The following is a 23,784-nucleotide window of genomic DNA, read 5'->3' on the forward strand; positions in this document are numbered from 1 at the left end:
TTTGTTTATGCTAATATTTAATATCAATTTTTATTAATTTTATAATTTTTCTAATGTGAACTTGTCTCTAGTCGTAGAAAACAAAAAAAAAATATGAAAAATAATTGAATATCTATTTATAACAAAATAAAAAATAGTAAAAAGTGAAATTTCTTTGCAAATAAAATAGCAATAAAAGCTACAAGAATTAAAAAGTAATAGTAAAAATATAGCAGGTTAATTTTTCCTATTAAATAAAATATAAACCTTGCAATAAATATGAGCAAAAGTTTAACGATGAATATAAAAATAAATAATCTTGATTACGATTGTCTTTTAATGATATTTTCCTACTTTCCACTTGAAGAAAGATTTAAAATAAAAAATGGTAATTTACATAAATATCAATTAATAAAGTGTCAATTAAACTTCAATATAATTTTAATTTAATAAATTTTAGTTTGTCAAAAATGGAGAGATGTCAGTCACTTAATTTGGACAAATATACAATCAATAAATTGTCCAAATGTTTATTCAAATAATATAATCTTAACCCAATCAGATCTTGAAAGTATCATAAGAAAATGTGAAAAATATTTAAAACAATTAACACTAGATGATAACTTAAAAACTGATTCAATTTTAGAAGTATGTAAATCATGTATAAACATTCAGTATCTTGATTTTTCAAATTCAAATGACATAACTGATGAAACAATTATTTCAATAGTAAAAAATTTTAATCAATTAACATATCTTGATATAAGCAACAATTGGCATTTAACTAAAAAATCATTAAATCAATTAGGTAAATTAAAAAATTTAAAAAATATTATATTAAATGATATAATAATAATTGATGACGAAACAATTGATCAATTTAAAAATATGAAAATTGTTGAATTTGAAGTTGCTTGTGTAACTGATAATTCAATTAAAAATCTTATTGAAAATTCTCATGATCTAGAAGTTTTAAATATTGCTGGTAATCCAGTTACAATTGATGTTCTCATTTTCGCATCGAAAATTACTCAAAAACGTCAAAAAAAATTAAAAATAATTGTCAGTAAATATCTTTATCAAGAATTCGATAATAGAAATTTATCATTTCTAACGATTGTTACTTGATGTAATAAATTAATAACATTTTATTTATTTGAATTTTGTTTATTTAAATAAATCATATCTTTTTTTTATTTTTTCATTAATTATTTGGCTCGACAAAACACTCGTTATTTAATTAATGAGATAAATTTTTAAATATTATTTTTGATTGAAATTTTACAATATTTATTTTTGTTGAATATATTAATTTAAGGACGCATGTTTATTATGAAAAAAAAAATTATTTAGTAGGTTTGTATGTTGAATGATAAAATAATTAATTCATGTTTATTATTGAAAATTTAATTGTGCTGTTGATGTTGATATTTCCAACTACAAATTATTAATTATTTCAATGTAAACTGTGACGTGAATCATCAACTAGTCATCAATAATTCACATCATTTTATATTATTTATTTTGTGCATAAATTTACTACTGAATTTAATTAAAACTGTACATTTTTTTTTACTTCTTAAAACTTAAGGGTTGGTCCTTTTGAAAATATATATATTTATATATTTTTTTTAACTCATTTTCAATTTAAATTCTCGATATGCTCTAGTGTAATATTGACTTCATTTTATATATTTTTTTTTCTTTATTTTTCTACTATTATTTATTACTATTTTTGTTTTTTTATTATAATTTTTTTATTATTTGCATGAGTGTAGCCGAAAAACCAATTAACTATATAATTCACAATTTTAATTTTCTAACTTTACATTTTAATAGTTTCATAATAATTAATTAATTTATTTATTTGTAAGTAATATATTTTTTTTTTTTTACATATTAAATGATAATTCATTGAAATAATAAAATTTTAAAGTTGGACCCAAGTTATAAAAGTGTAATAAAAGCAAAACTAATACATTCGATTTTTTTTTAAATATAGTATAAATTTTTAATCATAATAATTACGTATTTAAAAAATATCAATATTATTTTTAGATAAATTATTGACAAAAAAAATTATAGATTTATTAATTATATAAATATATTAATTTGTTTTTATTTATTTATTTATTTCAAGATTAAATAAATTAATTTAAATTATGATATTTAATTTTTTTTATACAGTGATGATGATTAATTAAAATTAAAGAGTCCAAGATTTAAAATACATTTTTGTTTATTATTTTTTCTGTTTCGTAAAAAACTATACAACTGTTTTTTTGTTATTTTAAAAAATATAAAGTAATTAGTTCATTAAAATTGTTATAATAAAATAATACTAAATAAATAGATAAATAAATAATTTTTTTACATATAATAATTAAATATACATTTTTGTTTTAGGTGTTTTTTTTTTTTAAATTAATATTTTAGCTTTTAGTCTACTTTGGAATATCAAGGTTCACGTTATCGTCTTCAACGTTCATTGGGTATTGTGCCATATTTAAAATAGACAAATTCATTCATTTCAAAACTAACTCGACGTATTATTTTAATATCCTAATAATTATCGCTTTTCAGGCGCCAAAAATATCCTGGCAGTTATATTAAAATTATATTTTCAATGACTCTAAATTAAATTTTGATTATTATCACTTTCTAATAACGTTGATATATATTTTCATTTAAATAATCATCTTAACAATTCATCAAATAAATATTTATTCATAATAATTAACTATTTATATCACCGATATTAATTGATAAATTTTCTAAATTTTATGAAAGTGTTTTTCATGTTTTTTTTTTAATTAACATATATATTTTTTTTCATTATGTTACATCTTTCTTGTCAATTTTTATATATTTATAACTACTAAGAATTTTTTTATCATGCCGGAAATAATTATTTTAAAATTAATTAATTTTTAATTATTAATAAATGTGCGTTTATTTAAAATAATAATAGTATTAAACGTAGTTTGGCCTTGAAGCACAGCAAAGAAAATTAAAACTATTTCCACCAAAATAATTTGGATTATTAGCACCACCACGATTGTCCCATCTTGTGCCTTTTTTGGGTCCAATACTTCGAGCATTACTGACAAATCCATCTTGAAGAGCGATTGAACGTTCTGTTGAATTTTAAATTAATTTTTTAAATGTTATTTTACATTTACCAGGAGTAAACAAGTACCTCAAAGGATTTTTTAAATTTGTAATATTAAAAATAAGCATAGAAATTATTTTACTTTCTATGATGCAAAAATTTAATTATAGAAATTAAATGGTTCATTTTTTTTTCTACAAAATAACTCTATTAATTTGCCAGATTTTTCTTGGTAATTAAGACTAAAAAATTTACTAAGAAAAATTTTAATTACGAAGAGAAATTAAGGAGTTTTGTTTGTGATAAAAATCTGGAATAATTTAAAGGGAAAAAAATTTACATGGCTGGTAAATTATCTCAACTGGATTTTCAATTAGAAATTTATAATTTTCGAAATACTTGTTTTTTCTCCCTGAAGTAAATTTGTTATATTTTTGACTTAAAAATTATTCAACTCACCTACATCAGCCTCAGATTGTGGCATAAATTCTTGTAGTTCAGCAATAAGATTACTAATCTCTGCTGAATCTTTTCTAATACTGCATAATTCTTCTTCATTAAAATTCGGTGTTATTGGCTTACAAAGTAAAATTGATGATATCACATTACCAATATTTGATGGTCCAGATTTACTAGCTATAAAAATTTAACAATCATTAAATCCAAAGATAAAAAAAAACAAATTAATAAAATTTTTCTCACCATAATAACCAGACATATCCATGGGAACAATTCTAACGAGATTTTTGGCTTTATAAAGTTCTCGTAAAAATAATTGTGCAACGAAAAATAGTAAAACTAAATTTGGACTGTCTGCTGGTATCCCAAGATCAATGGCACTGTTGAAAAACAAAAGAAAAATAAAAAACAATTAATAAATAATTTAAAAGCCAAATTATTGTAAACTACAAAAGTTTTTTGATAAAATAAAAAAAAATATCAAAACAAAGAGTTTGAAGATAAAAGTGAAAAAATAAAATGGGAAAAAAAAATTCTTGACCTAGACGACTAATTTAAAAATCTTTTTGAACTTTTTAAATGGCCAGAGGCGTCAACAATGTTGAGAGTAAAAAAATAAAATAAACTTTATTTTATAATAATAATATTTTTTAAAAATATTTCACATGTATATTAAAAATATTAGTGGACCTTGTCCTATATTCTAAGTGGTGCTTGTAAATATTTGTTAAAGCACAAGAGGTGTTAACACTTATTTCACACGAGTGGTACTTTTCGCGAATACTGTCCAATTTAAAAACCATGTTGTTTAAAAAAATTTTTTTTTTATTTACTTTTCTAATATCCAAAAAAAATTTCATAGTATTTCATCAAAAAACAATATAAACTTTTTACAATATACAATACTAAAATTTATAAAGTTGAAAAAATTATATTATTTTTTTTATTTTTATAAATTTATTTTGATAAATTCTTTTGTAAACTTTTACAGATTGAGTTAAAATGTTAACTTGATAAATTTAAAATTTAAAATAGAAAAAAAATAAAAAAAAAAAAAATGATAAAGTTTTATTTTATGTAACTTAAAGTAGCTAAAGATCTGTGATATTTTTTTTTGAAAGATATAAAAAATGATCTGTCAACACCTCGTGTTTCTTAACAATCCCCTTGACGTTACTGCGGGGAAGTCCAACAACTCTCGACGAACTGGAGCAAACTTGGTGGGACTATAATACTAAAGTCTTAACTACAACATGTGTATGTATGGGAGAAAATAGAAGAGAGAGAAAAAGAGAGGATGTATATAAAATGTTAGTGTATTGATGTAATGGCAAACTCTGAAGATCGACTGCATTGAGTAGTTCAAATAAAGTTTCAATGCGGCAAAGGGGAATGTTTCGGTTCGTCTATTTTTCGTCTCATGGTAAAATGTGACACAAAATCCAATGGAAACTCTTCGGTATGCCTTTGGGCCATGTGAATATACATTGGCCTTTACTTTGTTATATTTCAAAGTAAAAAAAAAAAATAATAAAAATATTCTTTTATAGTATATCGATATAACAATCCAGAATATACCCTGTTGAATTTTTTTTTTCTTTTTTATATTCGTTATTATTACGGAGGCGAAGCCTTACGTATTGAAATCACTGGCAAAAAATAAATAATGTTCATATCTTCTAAACTATTTAAGATAGAGAGTTTGAAATAGGCTTAAATTAAAGGTTTGAAATCTACAGCCATATGAAAAATTTGGATTATTAGTTAATTAATTGTTGATAAAATAGATAATGAAAAATTTTAAACTGATATATGCAAAACTATGAACAAATCATGGATGCAATTTTTGCCAGGATGGTTTTTTAAAACTCTACAAAATTACGATTTTTTTTTTTTTTATTGTTGCTAGAAATTTGTTAATTAACAGAATATCAGAATTTGTGTTTTTTTAGACACTTCATAACTTTTTTAAAAATTATCTCACAGAGTTATATTTGGTCAAAATTTTCCTCATCAAAATCTCTACAGCCAAGTATATTTAGAAATATCAAAACCACCATTTCTAAGTTGTAAGACGATTGTTTATAATAATAGTGTCATCAACTTTGTAATGAATAAGGACCTTTAAAATTTGTATTGGAAGTTCTATCATATCCTTGGCTGTGGCAATTTTTATAACAATTTTTGAATGCAACATAATTTTTTGCGTTTATTTATTCAAATTATGGTTGTCAAAAATTACCAATTTATTATTTAACAATTTCTTCTAAATAAAAAGTTTGTACGCATGATGATGAAATATATTTCGATCGGTAAGTCGGTATTTCTTTTCATCGATCTTCATTTTAAATAGTAAAATTAAAAAAATTAAAATAGTAAAAGTTTTTTGATCTAAGTAGAAAAATAAGATAACTGTTAACTTTTTAAAATAAATTAAATTACAACTAGAAAAGCAACAAATATATATATGTATATAGTTAAAATATATACATGTTTATTGAGGTTAGAGTTCAATGTTATCATTGTTATTATTGTGTACAATATTTATATTCAAATAAATATTTAAAAAATATATATGTATAATATGAATAATGATAAATATGGTTCCGTAATTAAAAAACCCATATTCGCCGGAGTTTTGAAAATTTTCAATTTTCAACGGGAAACGATTTCGTTAACAACATTTTTTTGTTTTTAGTTTTTCTCTTTTTTTTTTTTCTGAGGTTTCCGATAAAATTGCATTGAAAAATTGAAAATTGAGTTCCATATAATCCTGGATATTTTTAGTTTATATATACTTATTATGTGATTTTCTTTCTTTTTTTTTTTTTCTATAAAGTCTTATGTTTAAGAAATAATATTAGACGTTTTTAAATTGTTTATCAAGTAAAATTATTATAATAGGCGAAGGGTGGGTACAACCTAGTAATATTAAATAAATAAGTTAGTAAATTATTTTTATTTTTAAATTCCTGATTGGTTTTTTCTTTTGTTTATTCTCACAACACGTTAAATTGGAAAATACAATTTCGTGTCTGACACTGCTTGACTTGTACTACTGACAATTTTTAACTTTTAATTTTTCCACAAATAAAATCATTAAACTAGATGAAAATTTTGAACATTTTTCTATCAATTTTCCTTGTATATATTGAAGTAAATTAATTACTCATCAAGATTTTATTAAATTTCAAAAAATTAATTTAAAAAAAAAGCTCTCTTTTTTTTGGTTATTTGAAGGAGTTAAAATTGAGAAATTTAGTTCTATGTATTTTTTTTTTTGACTATAATTTAGTTGATTATAATGTTATCCTTGTGTTTCGTTAATAAAATTAAAATTTCTATAAATTAAATATATACTATGAAACTTTTAGCGTAGTTTTCAAGTTATTTGATTAAGAATAAGTGAATTGTTAATATATGCAGAGAAGAAATAAATAAACTCTAAATAAATTAGATGATTTATTGAATAATTTAAATAACTTTTGTTAAAACATAAATTAAAAATTAATAATTTAATTTATCATTTCCAATGAATAATTTTATTTGAAAATTTTAATATATACTCTTTTTGTTTTTTTTTTTAATTTTTGATGAATGAAAATAAAATTTACTTGTAAAAAAGTTCGATTTTTCTTGTGAAAGAAATAATAAAAAAAAGAAAAATGGAATTGTTTTTTTACCCCACGGGAATTTCTACTGAACTAGTTTTTATTTTTTATATTTTTTGTTTTTTATAACGTATATATTTTCATCTTTGTATATGCCCTAGGCCTTTGTTTTATTTTCAATATCCACTGTACACCATTTAAAACAGCAAAAAAAAAAAAAAATAATAAAAAATAAAATCAGGCCGAGTAAAAAATGATTTGTCTTCGACCGGAATTATCAATAGTATTTCAAGTTGTAAATTAAAAATAAAAATAAATAAACTATACCATAACATGCCTTTTAATTAGGAAAAAAAAATTCCAATTTTTAATTAGCTTTGACATAGAATTTTTTAGAAATATATATCAAGAATTTAATAAATTTTTATTTCAATTTAAAAATAAAATGCTTTTACATTGTTTTTGAAAATTTATCTGACTCGCATGTGAACAAATATGAATAATAATAGTTATGACAATGATGATAAACAAATAATGAAATACAAAATTGAAATGAAAAATAATTAAATATTATTGGAATATTAATAAATATAAATTCTCAAATAATTGTCAATTGGAATAATCGAAATTGTAGATAAAATATTTCATTAAAAATAAAAAAGCTCTTTTTATTTTCACGAGTTCTAAAAAATCAGTCAATCGGAATACACGCAAAATTTTATTTTTATAAATCCAATCAGTTTAATTGCAATTTCATTATTACCATATTCGTTGACAAAAAAATAATAAAAATTTAATTCTCTATCATGTTAAAAGACCATTTGACATATTACAAAAATTTTTACAACCTAGATTTTTAAATCTAACATGATTACACGTACAACACTTAATTAAAAAAAAAAAGAAAAAAAAATATATATTCGACCTTTATGAGCTTTAATTCAAACCCAAGATTCTAATCAAATTTAAAAAAGAATTTTTTTTCAAAGGAAAAAACATAATTATAAAAAAATATATATAAATTAATTATAAATTTTTAAAATTTATACTTTATTTTAATTTAATTAATAATATTTTTCATAAACTAATTCACAAAATAAAAAAGAATTTTTAAAACAGGCTTTTTTTTTAATTTAAAAAAAATTTTAATTATAAATATTTCAGTTTGTTTGTATAAAAGAAAAAATTATTCATTCAAAAAAAAAAAAAAAAATAGTTAATAAATTTTTTAGACAACAAGTTGATTAAAAAATAAAATGTTCAAAAAATGTTGTAAATATTTAAATAAATAATTGTTTATTTATGAATTTTTCTTATTTTTATTTGAAATTCAGTCATTTTTTTTATGTTATTATTAACTTGGTAATATTTTACATTGATAATATCAAATGTTTATGTTATCAGGGTGATATTATACAGTGTAAATTAGTATAATATGTACAAACCAAGTTGACATAAATTTCAGTCACGTAGTATATACCGTATAGCCACACAGACTGACTGACAAAAGTCAACACGTATCAACAAAATCACGTGAATTTTAATTATCCGTATGTAAAAAATATAATCGATAATGCTAAACATTGATGTCACTATTCATCTTGACATTGACATTAATGTTTTTTAAAAAAATAAATAATATTTATTTATAAAATTCATATGAAATATTTATCAACAAAATACTTTTATAAATTTTTATATACCAATAAGTACAATAATAATGATACCAAAAATTTATTTATTCATGAATACGTCAAGAAAATATTTCATATGATAAATATTTTTAATAAAAATATAAAAAATTCATTTGACTAATATTATTTATAAAATTATATTTTAAATTTTTCCTTAGCAATTTAAAAATACTATCATTAAATTTTAGTGTATAAATGTTGGTATAAGATTCATTAAAATTCAAATATTATTAAATGACTTGGTACAAAAAGTATATCCGGGTTAATTCTCAGTGGGATACATCTTTCTAACGCACCCTTTTTTTATTTTTTATGTATTTTGTTGTTTTTATTTTACATGTGAAATTTGTAGGTGAGATATCAATCAATGCCAAGAAAAAACATTTTGATAATTTTTTTTTTTTCTTAATTTTAATTTCATTGCGTGACAGTGATTTTACAGCGTTATTATGGAAAAAAATATCATGAAAATATTACATTTTTCATATTTTATAATTTATTTGATAATTGATCTTTAAACTTTTTGTTAAAAAAAATTTAAAGCTTGTAAGAAAATATATAAAAAAACAAAGCTAGATTTTAAAAATTGAAAAAATTTATTTTTTCATTTATTTTTTTGAAGGTATAAAAAAATAATTGATTAGGTGATTATTTTTGTTAATTGAGAATAGATTATATGGAAAAAAATATGTGAAGCTTACCTTCGCATTTGTGGTAATACAAGTTGTGATGTATTTTTGCATGCCTCAACACAACTTCGTCTAACTTTACGTACACGTTCTCGTAATTCAGGACCATCCCTTGATTGACCAATGTTAATTAGTAAATCACGAAATAGTGCTATCTGACTATTGATATCTTGAATTTGCTGTAACATTAATTATAAAAGTTTACAATAAATTTTGTTATTAAAATTGACAATGTTATTCGTACAAAACTTTGTCTAATTAATTTAATATATATTTGCTAATTGGCAGACTTGCATAACACAATTAAATTTCAAGCTCATTATTTATTAATAAATCAAAACTGAATTTAAAAAAAAAAATACAAATTAATATTATATAATTTTTCAATTATTTATTCAAAATAATAATCAAGATTTTTATAATTTTTTTTAATTTCATTTTAAAAACTTTTGTAAAATTTTTTTTCATAAATAATTAGTCAATAAATAAATAAGAAATATGAACATTTAAAATATAACCGAATTAAAAAATTTAAATATTTTCAATTAAGGTCAAATCAAAATAATAATTAAATTATCACATTGAACAAAAAAAAAAATTGATTATTCATAGTTAAAAATTTACATTATTTTTTATTTTTTATTTTCAACTTTCAAGTGACTTTATTTATATTTTAAATTGAAAAATAAAAATTATTTTATTTGTTATTTAATTACAAGTATATTTAAAAAAAAAAAACAATAAATTTTTTTAATTAAAAAACGGTCAAAATAAAAACATGAATATTGAAATTTATATTGAAAAAAAAAAAAAGGATTTTTAAATTAAAAAAAAAAAAGAAAATGTTTTACCGCTGCAATTGATTTTTCATCGTGTAATTTGCTTGTTGATGGTGTCGGGGATTGCGTCATTATCTAAATAAAATTAAATCCCTTTTTTTGTTGGGTATAAAAGTGACATTATTGCAAAACAGCAGCATATTATCAACTTTGTTTTTTAAATTTAATAATCACATATTATTTATGTTTATATACAATTAATTATCATATATCGAACATAATTATAATTAAAAATGACTATCTAAATCACAATTAACCAACATTGCTTATCAATTATCCATCACCACATGATAACAACTGAATCCTACACAAAATACTATTACTATTATTTTTCTCCCTTTTAAAATAATGATATTTATTTACTTTTAACAACACCAATTATTAGCTTTTTTTTCAATCCATATATACCTGTTCCTTCTCAATTTAAAGTCTTTTTTTTTTTTAAATTTTATTCTAGTTCAAATAGTTTTTTTTTCCAATTAAAAAATATACTCTTTTGTAGAATTCTTTTTCTCTCAATAAAAATATTTCTATATCCTCTTCATTAAATATAATATATATATATTTTTTTTGCATCAGTAGTTTTTAACAAGAAATAGACTATGTTGATAATTAAAATAGTAATAATATTTTTTCAAGGATCAAAAAAGCTCGTGAAAATCCCACGCTTTTTCATTATATTGAAGCGCGTGTCTTTTGTCTTTGACACTTGGTATTCTAATCAAAATTCTAAACCATATTTGCTTCACTCGAATTTTTATTATTATGCCAACAAAACTTAGCTATTAATATGTATTCACTAAAATGTCACTGAATAATATAGTGTTAAATTTGACTTGACATTTTTAATTTTAAAAAAAAAATCACAAAATTTATTTGACTTTTAAATTAATTTATTAATTAAATAATAATAGGTTTATTTGAGAATCATTTTAGCAGTTGTAATGATAATTATGCTCTTTTTAATAATAAAAATTTTTTATGCTGAAAAAATAATTATTTCCCGCGTATTTTAGTTGATGATAGCTATTTATTAATTTTATTTCACAGATAATTTTTATTTGATAAATTCACAACGCGATAATATAGAATGAAAATTCAAGTAATCGCGCAAGTTACAGAAGCGCGAATGATATTCCAACAAACTCTCACGCAAAAATTTTACAGAAAATATAAGAGAGGGTATGAATTTGTGTGTTATGTTCGCGCATGTCTGACGCGTGCGGACTTGTACTACTGTATTTATTTTTAATTCTTACTCTATTTTATTATATGAATTTTTTTCTCAGCTTTACAAAGACTATAGTTGAAAGGTTTGCATAAAAAATTGATGCTTGGAAAATAAAAAAAATATAAAATTATCATAAAGAAAAGGTTAAAGAAAAATTATGAAAAAAAATAATGGAAAATTATTGAAAATAAAAAGCTGAGAAATTAAATTAAACAGGTAAAATAAAATTGAAAGAAAATATATGATATATGATTAAAATATACATGAGGGTAGTTTGTTTACAAGGGTAGTTTGTATATTTTTTTTTTATTTTTATTGTTAATTTTTTTAACTTGACTTTTTATGAATTATTTGTCTTTATTTTTTTTTTTTTTCTCAGGTATTTTTTTTTCATTTTTTTAACCCCTGATTTGAGGGTGTCTTTCCCTATTATTAAATTTTTTTTTTTTATCTCTTGAGCTTTTATGTTTGAGGTTGCTATTTGCGGTAAAACCACCACAATGTTTTTTTCTTTTTAAATAAAGTAAAAGTAAATAATTAAAATAATTAATTTTCTTATTTTTAATTTTTAGAGGATTGTGGGTTTTTGAAGAGAAAAATAATATAACTTTTGATATGTTATTATGAAATTTATTAACTTTGTTTTGTTATTAGTTTTTATAATTTTATTTTATTTGTTTGTAAATACTTTTGATGAATTATTGTTGACTATTTTTTTTCAAAAAGTTAAAACTGATAAATGAAGGAAAATTTCGGGAATAAAAAAATTCTATTATTCTGTTTTGATATAAAAAATATAAATAGTATTGAATCAGTTGGTCGAAGCGAATATTTTTCTTTTTTTTTTTTTGTATTGTGTCGTTTATTTTTCAGGGAAACTTGATTTGTGTGATTGTGACATTTTTTTTTGGATCATCAGTTTTTTTATGTCTTGTAAATTTGAGTGAATAATTTTTTTTTAACCGTGAAATTTAAAAAAATAACAATAATACCTAATAAATTAAAAATCCTTTCATTTAAAAACTCAATTTTTTTAGAAATTTTATTTTTTGGTTTTTAAATTTTATATTTATATATAAATGAATAATTTAAAATAGAATATTCATTTTCGAACCTTTTATTTTATAAAAGAATCTAAATTGAAAAAAAAAAAAAATACACATATATAACAATAGTTATTTGAACATCGTGATCTGAATTGAATTTCGGTTGACCATTTTCTGTTGAAATGAATTTCTCAGTTTAATCATTCTATATAACTTTGAACCGATGAAACGTCTTAACACTTTTGCTCGAATAATTCCAAAGTTTAAATCGATTTTATTTGCCAAATCATGAAAATCAAATTGTTATTTTAATTACTATTGTCATTAAAATTACATTGTCATGAAAATTTTTTTAAATGAATATTTTACTTGTCTCATTAAACTCAAATTAAAAAACTTTCAACTTTTAAAGTTTCAACTAAAATTTCCGTATTTTCCACTTTATTTATCATCATGATATTAAAAAAATTAATTAACAATTCAAATAACCAAATAAATTTTTATTATTATTAATTTTAAAAAAATTAAATTAACACTTGAATTTTAATTTTCAAAATTTTTTACTATAGATAAATTATAACTGACCTATTTTCTTTTACAAAATTCTCGTCGTCAAATTAATCATTAATAATTTATTTACTTTTAAAAATTTTATTGCCATTATTATTATTAATACAATAATAAAGTTTAAAAAAAAAAATTACAGCCATGGAAAAAAGAAATTTTATATTTTTAAAATGTCTCAATTGAAGTGAAAAATCAACATCCATATGTGAATTTTCTAGCTATATAATAACAATAAAAAGTCACTACGTCACTAAATTTTTAAAGTGACGTCATGAATGTACGAGTAAAGTTGGGTGGTGGAAAAACTTTTCCATATTGTTCAAGGTCGAATAAATAATATTTTTTTAAAATTTCAGGGTTGTATTATGGAGGGTGAATAAAAAATTCATTAAAGCCATTTATTTATTTAGTTTTTTTTTATTTTTATCAAAGAAAATTTGTAAAGTTTAAAAATTATTTATTCAGCTGTTATGTCAATTATTTTGTACATCAAAAAAATGATATTAATTAGGGTGGAATTATTCAATTCAATTTGATTCAATTTATTCAATAAATTACATACAATTTCGTACGTAGATTATTATTTTAATGTGTAATTATTTCATTGTAATAATTATTGATTTTATAAATTAAAAATTATCTTGGATGAAAGGTTCATGAGAAAATTGAGACGATTAAATTGCTACTATTTCTCAGAAGTCAGATTCCAATTAAGAGCCAAGTTATAGATTGACGTGTAATTTGAAATCAAATAATTTTTAATTATCGAAAATATATAGTGACCTTAATTAATGAAAATAAAATTAATGAATAATATTTTTTAAATTTATATACTTTTTTTTTTATTTTCTCATGTTGTATTATCCATAAAAAATCAATTGTAAAATATAAAAAAGAAAAACATTAACATTCTTCTAAAAAAGTTATATTTAAAAAAAAAAATTTTTTTTTTTTTGTAACTTTTTATGGCAAAAAAAAAATAAAATGAAAAGCTGCATTTAACGACGAAAATATATCTTAAAAATTTTATGACACTAGTTTTTATGTTAACCCGAACAGTTGATAAATTTATCATAAAAATTTTATCAATTCAACAAAGAGAAAAAAACTAAAAAAATAAATGTTTAAAAAAAAATTTTTTATAAATTCTATTTGAAAAAACCAAGGTTTTGCAGTTTTTATGTCTGAAACTTAAGTCGTCAAAGATAATATTGATGAACCATCAATTTCCAGAAAATCTGAAAATGCTTGAGAAAACATAAGGGATCCTTGAAATCACCTTGCGATCTTTTTGGACCATCAAAAATGATGTTATCAACGTGATAAAAAGAAGAAAAAAAAAAAATGATTGATCGTCAATGAATAGACATTTATTTTCGCAATGATGGAATAATTTTTTTTATCATCATTTATTCATTTACCAAATATTTATCTTGTCAATATAATCATCAAGTAATAAATAAATTTAATAGAAAATAAATACCAACAATTAAAAATACATTAAATATTTTTTCCCCAACGATAAAATTTCAACAATTAACTCCCTGATAATAAACGGAATTAAATTATATTTAGAGGTAAATTATAAGTGTTAAAATATATTATTATTATCATATTTATAAACTATATTTTTTATTTAATTACTTTGGAATATTGTTCATGAAAGAGGATGCTGTGTAATTAACGCAATGTTGTGGGATTGTTGTCAAGGTTTTAAGTTGCCCCAATTGCAGCCAGCTTTCATTGTCAGCTTGACACTCCCGTGGGTAATCGATCTTTCAACATTGTGCAGTGTTAATCAAAGAAAAAAAATACAAATAAATAAACGCAAAAAAAATCCAGTAGATAAATAAATAAAAAACAAGATTAAGGATAAAAAAATTATGATGAAAATTGATGAATATGTCGATACCAATAAAATGTAAAAATATTTAAATAACAAAAATAAACAATTTATTTTTGACTTTTATTGAATCGTATTATGTATTTTTAAAACGTGACTATTTTTTTGACATTATCTATATTTTATAAATAAATAAAAATGATAATTCGTTTGATAAAAAATATTATATTGTTAGCGGATAGATAAATTTATTGTAAAAAATAATTTAAAAAGGTATAAAATGAAAATAAATTTGATTTGATATTTTATTATTTGTAGTTGAGGTTTTTATAAGTATATTTATTGTTTATTTATTTGTCAATAATTATTTTATGCTTGAAATTATTGCCATTAGTATAGTAAAATGTTTAATAATAGGTCAAAGTTTAATTACATATTATTATTTAATGAGAAATATTTAAATTTCAACCATCTGGCTCGAGTTGTATTGCAATTACTATTTTTTTTTTATTTGATGATTTTATAAAGACACAAAATACGTTAATAAATACATATTATGATAAAATAGATAGCTTTATTAATTATCTAAATATACAATTAATTACTATTCATAAAAAATATATTTATGTATTTTTTTTTTTGCTATTTCAAACTACTAAACATAAATTTTTTTGTTTCTATTTTATGTAACTTAAAATTTTATTAAAAATGTAAATTAAAAATGAAAAATTTATGAATATATACAGACTCATCGTTGATGGAATATGTGAAATAACTTTGCAAAATATATGATGGTAAAAAAAAATATTAAAATATTCCTAATTTAATTTTTTTTTTAGACATATTCATGAAATTTTTATTTTATTTTTTTTAATTTTTGTTTTATTATTTTTTATCGAGGTCAAATGAATGTATGGGAATGATAATAACAGACATATTGAAAGTTCAATTTAAAAAAGGAATCAAATTTATTATTTTATTTATTGATGAAATATCTGAGAAATATTTATCCAAGGGTCTTGAATAATCTCATGATCGTTTTATAGCTAAACTTTGACTTTTATTATTATTAAAAAATAGAGAGTTAATTAACTGTTCAAAATTAATATGATTATATGAAAAAAAAATGAATATTTAATTTTATTATGATAGTGTTTTTTATATATTTTTTGACATTGATTATAAAAATGCCAGAAATATAACAAAATAGTGCCAAGTAAATGTCAGGAATATTTTGAAAATCATCGTAAATTCCATCTGTGACACATCATAGCCAATATTGTTTCCAAAATTATAATTTATTTGTTCTTTTTCCCTTCTTATTTTCCCCCTAACAAATGCCATATTTTTTTATTTTTTGATTCGAATAAAATAACATAAAAAATATATATAAAAATGATGATATTTTTTTTTTTTTTATCATCATTCTTCTAGATAATTTTACTCGTCTTATTTTTTTTTATTTTCAGGGAAAAGTTTTGGTGAAGCACAGTGTGTCATTGCCTCGAGGGAAAATAGCGAAAAATAAAGGAAAAAAAATACATCGCCTTCTGTTACTCCTGCTAGAAATAGAATCAATCCACCTAAATTTTATATTTCAAAAAAAAAAAACAACTCAGTGACTCAGTGAATACCAGAATTCATTTTGCAAAAAAAAAAAAAAAATCCACTCTTTATATGGAAGGCTAGACATAAATGAAACTTTCAAATGTGGTTTTCTTTGTGAGAGCTTTAAAAAAAAAAAAGATATATGATTCATATTGTTTTTTTCCTCGATTTATTTTTCGAAAAAGAAACATTAGAATTGTTGAAAACTATCTGAATAATTTGACAGAATATAAAATTACACATAAATCATTATTTTTTTTTTTCCATTTCAATATATGTTTTTTTTTTATTTTAAGTTTTTTTTAAGTTTCTAAAATTAGTATTCAAAAAAGTTGAAAAAAAATTATGCCAAATATTTTACATGTATAAAACATGGGTATTTAAATTTATGCTGAATAAATTTTTCAAGAAAAAATATATCGTTTGACTTAGTTTTTTAAATTATATTTATTATTTTTTTTTTTTGAATAGTAATAGTATTTTTTTGTTTTGTTTTAGAAGAAAATTATGATGAAATAATTGTAATTAAAATAATTAAAAAATTATGGGTTAATTATTAAATAAGAAAAATTAATAAAAGCGAGTTTTTATGTTTTAATAATTATTAGTATTTTATTTATAAATTAATCCTTGAATTGAAAATTGTTCATGTATAACTGATAACCTGATCCACATTCACGGAATATTTTTTTGATGGAAAATATTCCCTTTGGGATTTTGCTTGTGGAAAATCAATGTTATACTCGAGCAAATATATAATGTATATTTGAGTTTGTGTATATAATTTTATGTGTGTCATTTAAGTCTGTGTGTTATTTAAAAAAAAATTATATGTATCAATAAATTTTTATACCCAGGAGTAAATTGAAAGCGAAAACAATTGTCTTTTAAAAAAATGTTAATATATTTTATTTATCATTTGTAATAAATTTACAAAAATTTTATTTAAATTTTTTTTGATATTTTATCGAAAAAAAGCTGCAAGCGATACATCGATTTACAAAGAACCACTTTATTTCAACTTGAAAATATAAAAATAAATAAAATTGATTCTCATATTATTCCCAAATGTATATGTCTAGTGTTCACTTGGGAAATGATATCGCGATATAGCTTATCACTTAGAAAAAGTTATTGTTTTTTATCTCATATCTAAAAAATATATGTAATAAAAATTCTTTTCAATTTTTTATATATATAAAAAAAAAATTATCATAATACAAGTATTTTTATTATATTTTTTATATTTCATTTTTCATATAAATTCTTTTCATCTAAAATAAATAAAACTTTTATTTTTTACAAATAAAAAAACCTATTAAATTAACCATAAGATTAAATTTTGTTTCTTATATTAAACAAACTTTTTTTTGTTATTAAAAAAATTAAAAAACTACCTGCTTCAACAAATGAACCAATAAAAAATAAAAAAAAATTGTTTCATTTATTGACTTGTTTTATATATGAAATTTAAAATTAAATAATCAACAATATTTTGTTTATTTGTAAACACTGTAAACAAGAATAAATCAATATATACTTTTAAAATATTTGCTGAAAAATAAAAGCAATGTATATCTGTAAAATAAATAATAATAAAAATAATAATACAAGATATTGTGGTAAGAAATAATCGAGTGTATAAAAATTTCTGGTTGTAAATGACAGCTCGATTAGTTGGAAGAATGAACCCTCACAACAATTGGCAACAATTTTTTATTTTTCGATTAATATATTATGTCAATAAACACAGTAAATTTTATTGTAAAAATAAAAATTAAATTATACAATAAAATGATAATAATAGCTGGGATGCGAGCATAATACTCCCTACGACTATTATAAATTTATAAAAACGTGCTTCGAGATTTTCGTCCCTGACCCGAAACAAAGTTGTACTTGTAAAAAAGCTCATATACGTAACATGTCATGCTCTGATGATTTTGCATAGATGATAAGTGGGCAAATGATGTTATCAGTATTTTAATATAAAAAAAAAATAATAACGATTTAAAACTACCCCGAAGAGTTTTTTTTTTTTAATCCTTTTTTTCCCCCCTCTCATTTACTCGATTATTATATTTTAATTTGAAACATAGTTTTTAAAATTTTTTAATTTACTTTTCGAGTTTTATTGAGTCAAAGAAATTGTATAAATTATTTAAACAAGTTACTATATTAAACTACAAAGTAAAATAATAACTAAAAATAAAATAATAAAGTTTATTTTACTTTTGTATTTAATTTAAAATTTTCATTCAAATTGTGTATCTTTCAATTATATTTATTTGAAACGATATAATTTTATTAAAATTATATAAATTCGATAGAAATTTCTCCCCTGGATCGAGCATTTGTTGGATCAAGTTTCAGATAAATTTGCTTTTAATTATTGCAAGAAATATCCAAGAGATAACTGACTAAGAAGTTTATTTAACTTTTTTTAAAAATTATTATTTTATCTTTTTTTTTATTTATATGTTTTTTTTTTGTGTACTTTCCCTTTTTACAGTATCTTGTGCAAAGCACACCCCTAACCATCGTCGACTCGTTTACCGTGATTGATCTCTTCGTTGAGAGTTTGCAGAGGAACTTGAGAACACTAGGGAGTTGAAACAAATACCTCAACTTTTATTTTATTTTTTTCTTTGCACTTTGGCTTACTTTTTATTATTATTATTAGTATTTTTTTTTTTTTTATCAATAGTGATATTGTATATCTGTTGGAAGATCTAGTTCTTTTACTTTTTTTTCGATAAAACTTTTAAAAATTTAAAGACACCACTTTGATAAATCCAAAAAAAAAAAAAACCTTGACCATAAAATTTTTCTGCTTGAAGAATTCAAGTTTAAATTCAATTTCAAGTTAAATTTTATGTACATTATTTTTATTATAATTTATATGAAATTTATGGGAGGATATTGATTATGCATGCTGACCTTTTCGATGGATAATAATATTAAAAATAAATTTAAACTCACTACAACAGGATCGGCTTTCGATGATGACAATGCTGATGCACGTCGATTATGATGAAATTTACAGATACTACTACTTCGTCGTGAAATTGGTGTCTTGGTTGTCTCCATCATCCACGAGGAACGTCATTATTTTATTCCAATTTTTCTATCAACATAAAATTGAAAAAACAAGGTTAAAAAAATATATCTTATCTGTTAATTATTATTTCAATTGAATGTAGCTTTAAAGAAGTGTATTAATTAATTTTAAAAAAATAATAAAATTCATTTGAATAGTATCAAAGAAATTTAGTGATAAAAGTTTTACAAAAATAATAAATTTACGTTCATTATAATTTAAATAAGGGAAAGAAAATAAAGACGAAATTCTGTTGCAAATTTTCAATGATGATATCTTTGTTACGATAACGAAACTAATTCAATCTAAAAAAAAAAAAAACGTCAAACTGTCGAGTAAGTTTATTAAAAAAAAAAAACAAATTAAGTTTTAAAATTTTTTACGAGTTTTAAACACAAAGTTTGTGGTTTATAGTAATTTAGTTATCAAGAACTAAAACTTTCGGTAATTTATTTTCTTGTTCACGAAAAAATAATAAAAATAAATTAAAAAATGACATTTGAGTATTTATTTTTTTACACGTGTATGTATTTTTTTTTAAATTTATTTAATATACACACAAGTAGCCTTCAATTAAATATTTGAAAGAAAAAAAAGTTAAAAAAAAAAATTAATCTCCATCACGTGAACTACGAGAAAGTATGTCACGTTAATTTTTTTTCATCAACTAAAAGCTCAAGTGCATAATGAAAAAAAAAAAAATGAAAAAAGTTGATTTTAAAATAAAACCGATAACAATATATTTTAGAAAATTATACCAACTGCTTATTTAAATAATAATAAATTTTTAAACTGTATAATAAAAAGAAAATTTACACAATAATTGTGAAAAAAAAAATATAAATCAAAGTTGAAATTTAAAACCAACTGCAATTTCTCACGCGACAATAAAATTGTATTATTTCTTTTCATAAAAAAAATTACAACGTTGTAATAAAAATTGAAGAAATAAAAATACATCAAAGTAACAAATAAATATATAAATAAATATATGGATAAATAAACTTACTGTTGAAATTGCAACTCCAAAGCACATGTAAATAACAAAACCAGACAAAAAAATAAACTCGTTGTTGCAAAAATAAATTCACCAATAAATAATAAAAATAATTATAAAAATAGTCACAATGATGTTAACAAATATTAATAAGATAAATTTAAAAACAACAATGTAATAGCAAGACAACGCCCAGTCACGTGCTGGAGTGTCTTTGGTCTGTCGTTAAGAAGTTTGTTGAATGTATCTATCAAATATAAGGGTAGGGATGTTATAAACTGATTGGACAAAGTATATAAAAAAGTGGGGTAAAATAATTGATGATAGTAAAAGAAAAAAAAACCTCCACAAATACTACAAAATAATTCTTTTATGAATATAATAAAAATTTTATAAAAAAATGAAAATAGATTAAACAATAAAAAGAATAATAAAAAAAAAGAAATTTTTTTTTTTTTTAAATTATATTATTATTGTGGTTATAAAATTTTGTAATTTTTTTTTAAAAAAACCTACAAATTTTTAATACGAATATTAAACAATTGTAAGTAGAAAAAAAAAAAATAGTTTTTTTTATTTTTTCAAAAGAATAAAAATTATAGCGTGAATTATGTCATTGTGTTTTTCTTTTTTTTTATATAAAAATGTAATAATATGATTTGTGAACTAAAGTATAATACAAAAGGATAGAAAAAAAAATGAAAAGAAAGGGGTAAATAAAAAGGGTAGAAAAATAAGGGTAGAAAATAAAATCTCAAGGGATTCTATGTTTGTATTGTTTTTTTTTCTTAAAAATATATTTTCTATCTGACTAATTTGTTATAAATAAATTAGTATAATTGTTTGTAAATAATTTAGACACGATATAAAAGTTCAAGTGAAAAGCTCTACCTCACTTCCGTTCTGTTCTCTATCGACTGACTAAAGAGTAACTCGTCAACTGGTGCAATTTCATCCCTCTTATTTTTTTTTTTTTATACAATTTTTTTTATTATTATTATTGTTATTTTTTTATCTCACTTTTACTCAGTCATTTATTTTATCTATCTCTCGTGTTTTCTATACAGACAAGCCACTTCATCCCCTGTCTCTTTTTCATCCCTCTTTCACCCAATTTTTTTTCTCTTCATCTAGAAGCTGTATTTTTTTTATTTTTTCTTTTCATTTTGTTTTCATATATACACAGTAGATATATCTCGTTGACAGGGTAAACCGCAGTTTTACAAAATGCACTACTTTTTCATCACTTTTATTTTTATTTTTTTTTCGTCACTCTATATTCATTGAAGCACTGACACCAATTCACCGATTCACTTTGAATTATCTATAATTATTATTGAATAATTTTCAAAATTTATTATTAATTATTTTGTTTTTATTATTAATTAATAATATGTAAATTTAAATTGTTATCAAACAATATGTGTTTAATTTTTTAAATATATTTTGTTTTATATAATTTTAAATATGTTTTGTGATAATTAATAGTGATGTGTATATATATATTAATCGACTTGAAAATTTTATGTTGTAGTTTGAGTGTACATAAATTATTTGTAGATTAAAATGTAAAAGTTAAGAATGGAAAATGGAAAGGGGTCGTTGGATGACACTGACGAAGGCAACCTTGGAATAAAGAGCATCTATGTTAAAACAATGAAGTGGATAAAACAAAGATAAAAAAAAATAGGTTCTAAGGGATGGGCTTGAGAATTTAAAGCAAAGAAAAATAATAATAATAACAAAAAAAAGGGTGTTGAAGAGTGAAAGCGTTTGCGCTGAATCTAGCTGTTTGTGTTATTCGATTTGATAGAAAGAACAAAAGAGACTAAAAAAAAAAATTGCTGACAGTTGACTATTTTTATTTATTTTTTTTTTTTATCTTTTTGTTTTTTTGTTCTTCTTCCGGGGTTTTAGATTTTTTTTTTTCCTTCATTTACCTTCAAGGGTTTCCTGAAGCTTTCGACGCACTCGTTTTTTTTTTTTTTTTTTTTTCTATTTCGAAAGATTCTTTCAATTTTTTTTTTTTGCTTTTTTTCTCCTAGATAATTCAAGTAACAAGGGACATGAGATCTCAGTTTCAATTCTCATCTGCTTTTTCAGTCTTCCTGTTTCAATTTTTACTTTTTTTTTTTTTTTTGCATCTCTCATGTTGGTTTTTATATTCGTTGCGATTCTCTTTAGAAATTTTCTTCTTTTTTTTGAGCTTTACTTTTTTTTTGTCATTTGTAATTCAACTGAAAATGAACTAGATTATTAACTGTCATTAAAAATTTCTATATTATTCAGTTTTTTTTTTTATTATTATTTTTTATTCAGAAAAATTTTTAAATTGAAAATAAATTTACAGTTCAATAAATACAGGAGAAATATCAGCTTTTATTGTAAAGTAATAAAAAAAAAATTTAGGCAATATGAATTGTATGATAATTTTTATGTTTTGTTGAAAATAAATAGACCAAAATTCAATGTAAAATAAAAAATTAAATATTTGTTTGCTTGTTTAAATAAAAATATCGAAAAAAAAAAAAAAAAATAATGAAAATTTAAATAAAATAATTTGATTTATAAATAATTTATAGAAATTATTTATTTGTGATATTTATTTTTCTTTGGTTGAAGAAAAGTGAAATACAAATTCTGAAGAAACAAGTAGTACAGTGCAATTTTGATCAGACAAGCTGATACACTCGAAAAAATTCAACCAAGTGTACATTTTAAATTTATTTTTTTTTTCAACCAACTTTTTCAAGCTCGTAAATTTTTCTATTTCCGCTGTTAAATCCTATACTTGACTATATACATTGCTATCTTTTCCCTTACTATTTACTATTTTTTTTATTTTTTTTTCCCACAATTCGAAATCCTCTCAGCAACATTTTCCATCACGCGTAAATTTGATTTCTTTTCATGATAAGATTTTCTAAACTTTTTTTATTTTTTTTTATTTACTTATTTGCACATTCTATTTTATTTTTTTATTTTTTATAAACATATAGATTTAATAAA

General features: G+C 21.0%; 2 protein-coding genes across 4 annotated transcripts; one reads left to right on the forward strand and one right to left on the reverse strand.

The window, feature by feature from the left end:
- Positions 1-96: 96 nt before the first annotated feature.
- On the forward strand, positions 97-1,130 carry LOC122857869. The gene is made up of 2 exons (XM_044160322.1): positions 97-367; positions 440-1,130. Exons 1-2 carry the CDS (start codon positions 259-261, stop codon positions 1,105-1,107), a joined length of 777 nt encoding a protein of 258 aa, XP_044016257.1. The 5' UTR covers positions 97-258; the 3' UTR covers positions 1,108-1,130.
- LOC122857873 lies at positions 1,131-21,698 on the reverse strand. 3 transcript variants are annotated; one of them, XM_044160326.1, is made up of 6 exons: positions 20,788-21,698; positions 19,661-19,805; positions 9,557-9,723; positions 3,794-3,930; positions 3,551-3,727; positions 1,131-3,116 (listed from the first exon to the last, which is right to left on the reverse strand). In XM_044160326.1, the coding sequence occupies exons 2-6, from the start codon at positions 19,769-19,771 to the stop codon at positions 2,953-2,955; spliced, it is 756 nt and encodes a 251-aa protein (XP_044016261.1). In that variant the 5' UTR covers positions 19,772-19,805; positions 20,788-21,698; the 3' UTR covers positions 1,131-2,952. The 3 variants fall into 3 exon arrangements, with proteins under 3 accessions (XP_044016261.1, XP_044016262.1, XP_044016264.1); XM_044160327.1 differs by lacking the exons at positions 19,661-19,805; positions 20,788-21,698 and adding an exon at positions 10,396-11,517; XM_044160329.1 differs by lacking the exons at positions 9,557-9,723; positions 19,661-19,805; positions 20,788-21,698 and adding an exon at positions 4,241-4,758 and having other exon boundaries at positions 2,883-3,116.
- Positions 21,699-23,784: the final 2,086 nt, after the last annotated feature.

This window comes from Aphidius gifuensis, linkage group LG5 (genome assembly GCF_014905175.1).
Source record: "Aphidius gifuensis isolate YNYX2018 linkage group LG5, ASM1490517v1, whole genome shotgun sequence".
Lineage (NCBI taxonomy): Eukaryota > Metazoa > Arthropoda > Insecta > Hymenoptera > Braconidae > Aphidius > Aphidius gifuensis.

Coding starts and splice junctions, on each gene's coding strand:
- LOC122857869 (XM_044160322.1), top strand. CDS start 259: ATGAGCAAAAGTTTAACGATGAATATAAAAATAAATAATCTTGATTAC. Junction 368..439: donor AAGATTTAAAATAAAAAATG/GTAATTTACATA, acceptor AATAAATTTTAG/TTTGTCAAAAATGGAGAGAT.
- LOC122857873 (XM_044160326.1), bottom strand. CDS start 19,771: ATGATGGAGACAACCAAGACACCAATTTCACGACGAAGTAGTAGTATC. Junction 3,931..9,556: donor GTATTACCACAAATGCGAAG/GTAAGCTTCACA, acceptor GTTTTTCAACAG/TGCCATTGATCTTGGGATAC. Junction 3,728..3,793: donor GGATATGTCTGGTTATTATG/GTGAGAAAAATT, acceptor AAATTTTTATAG/CTAGTAAATCTGGACCATCA.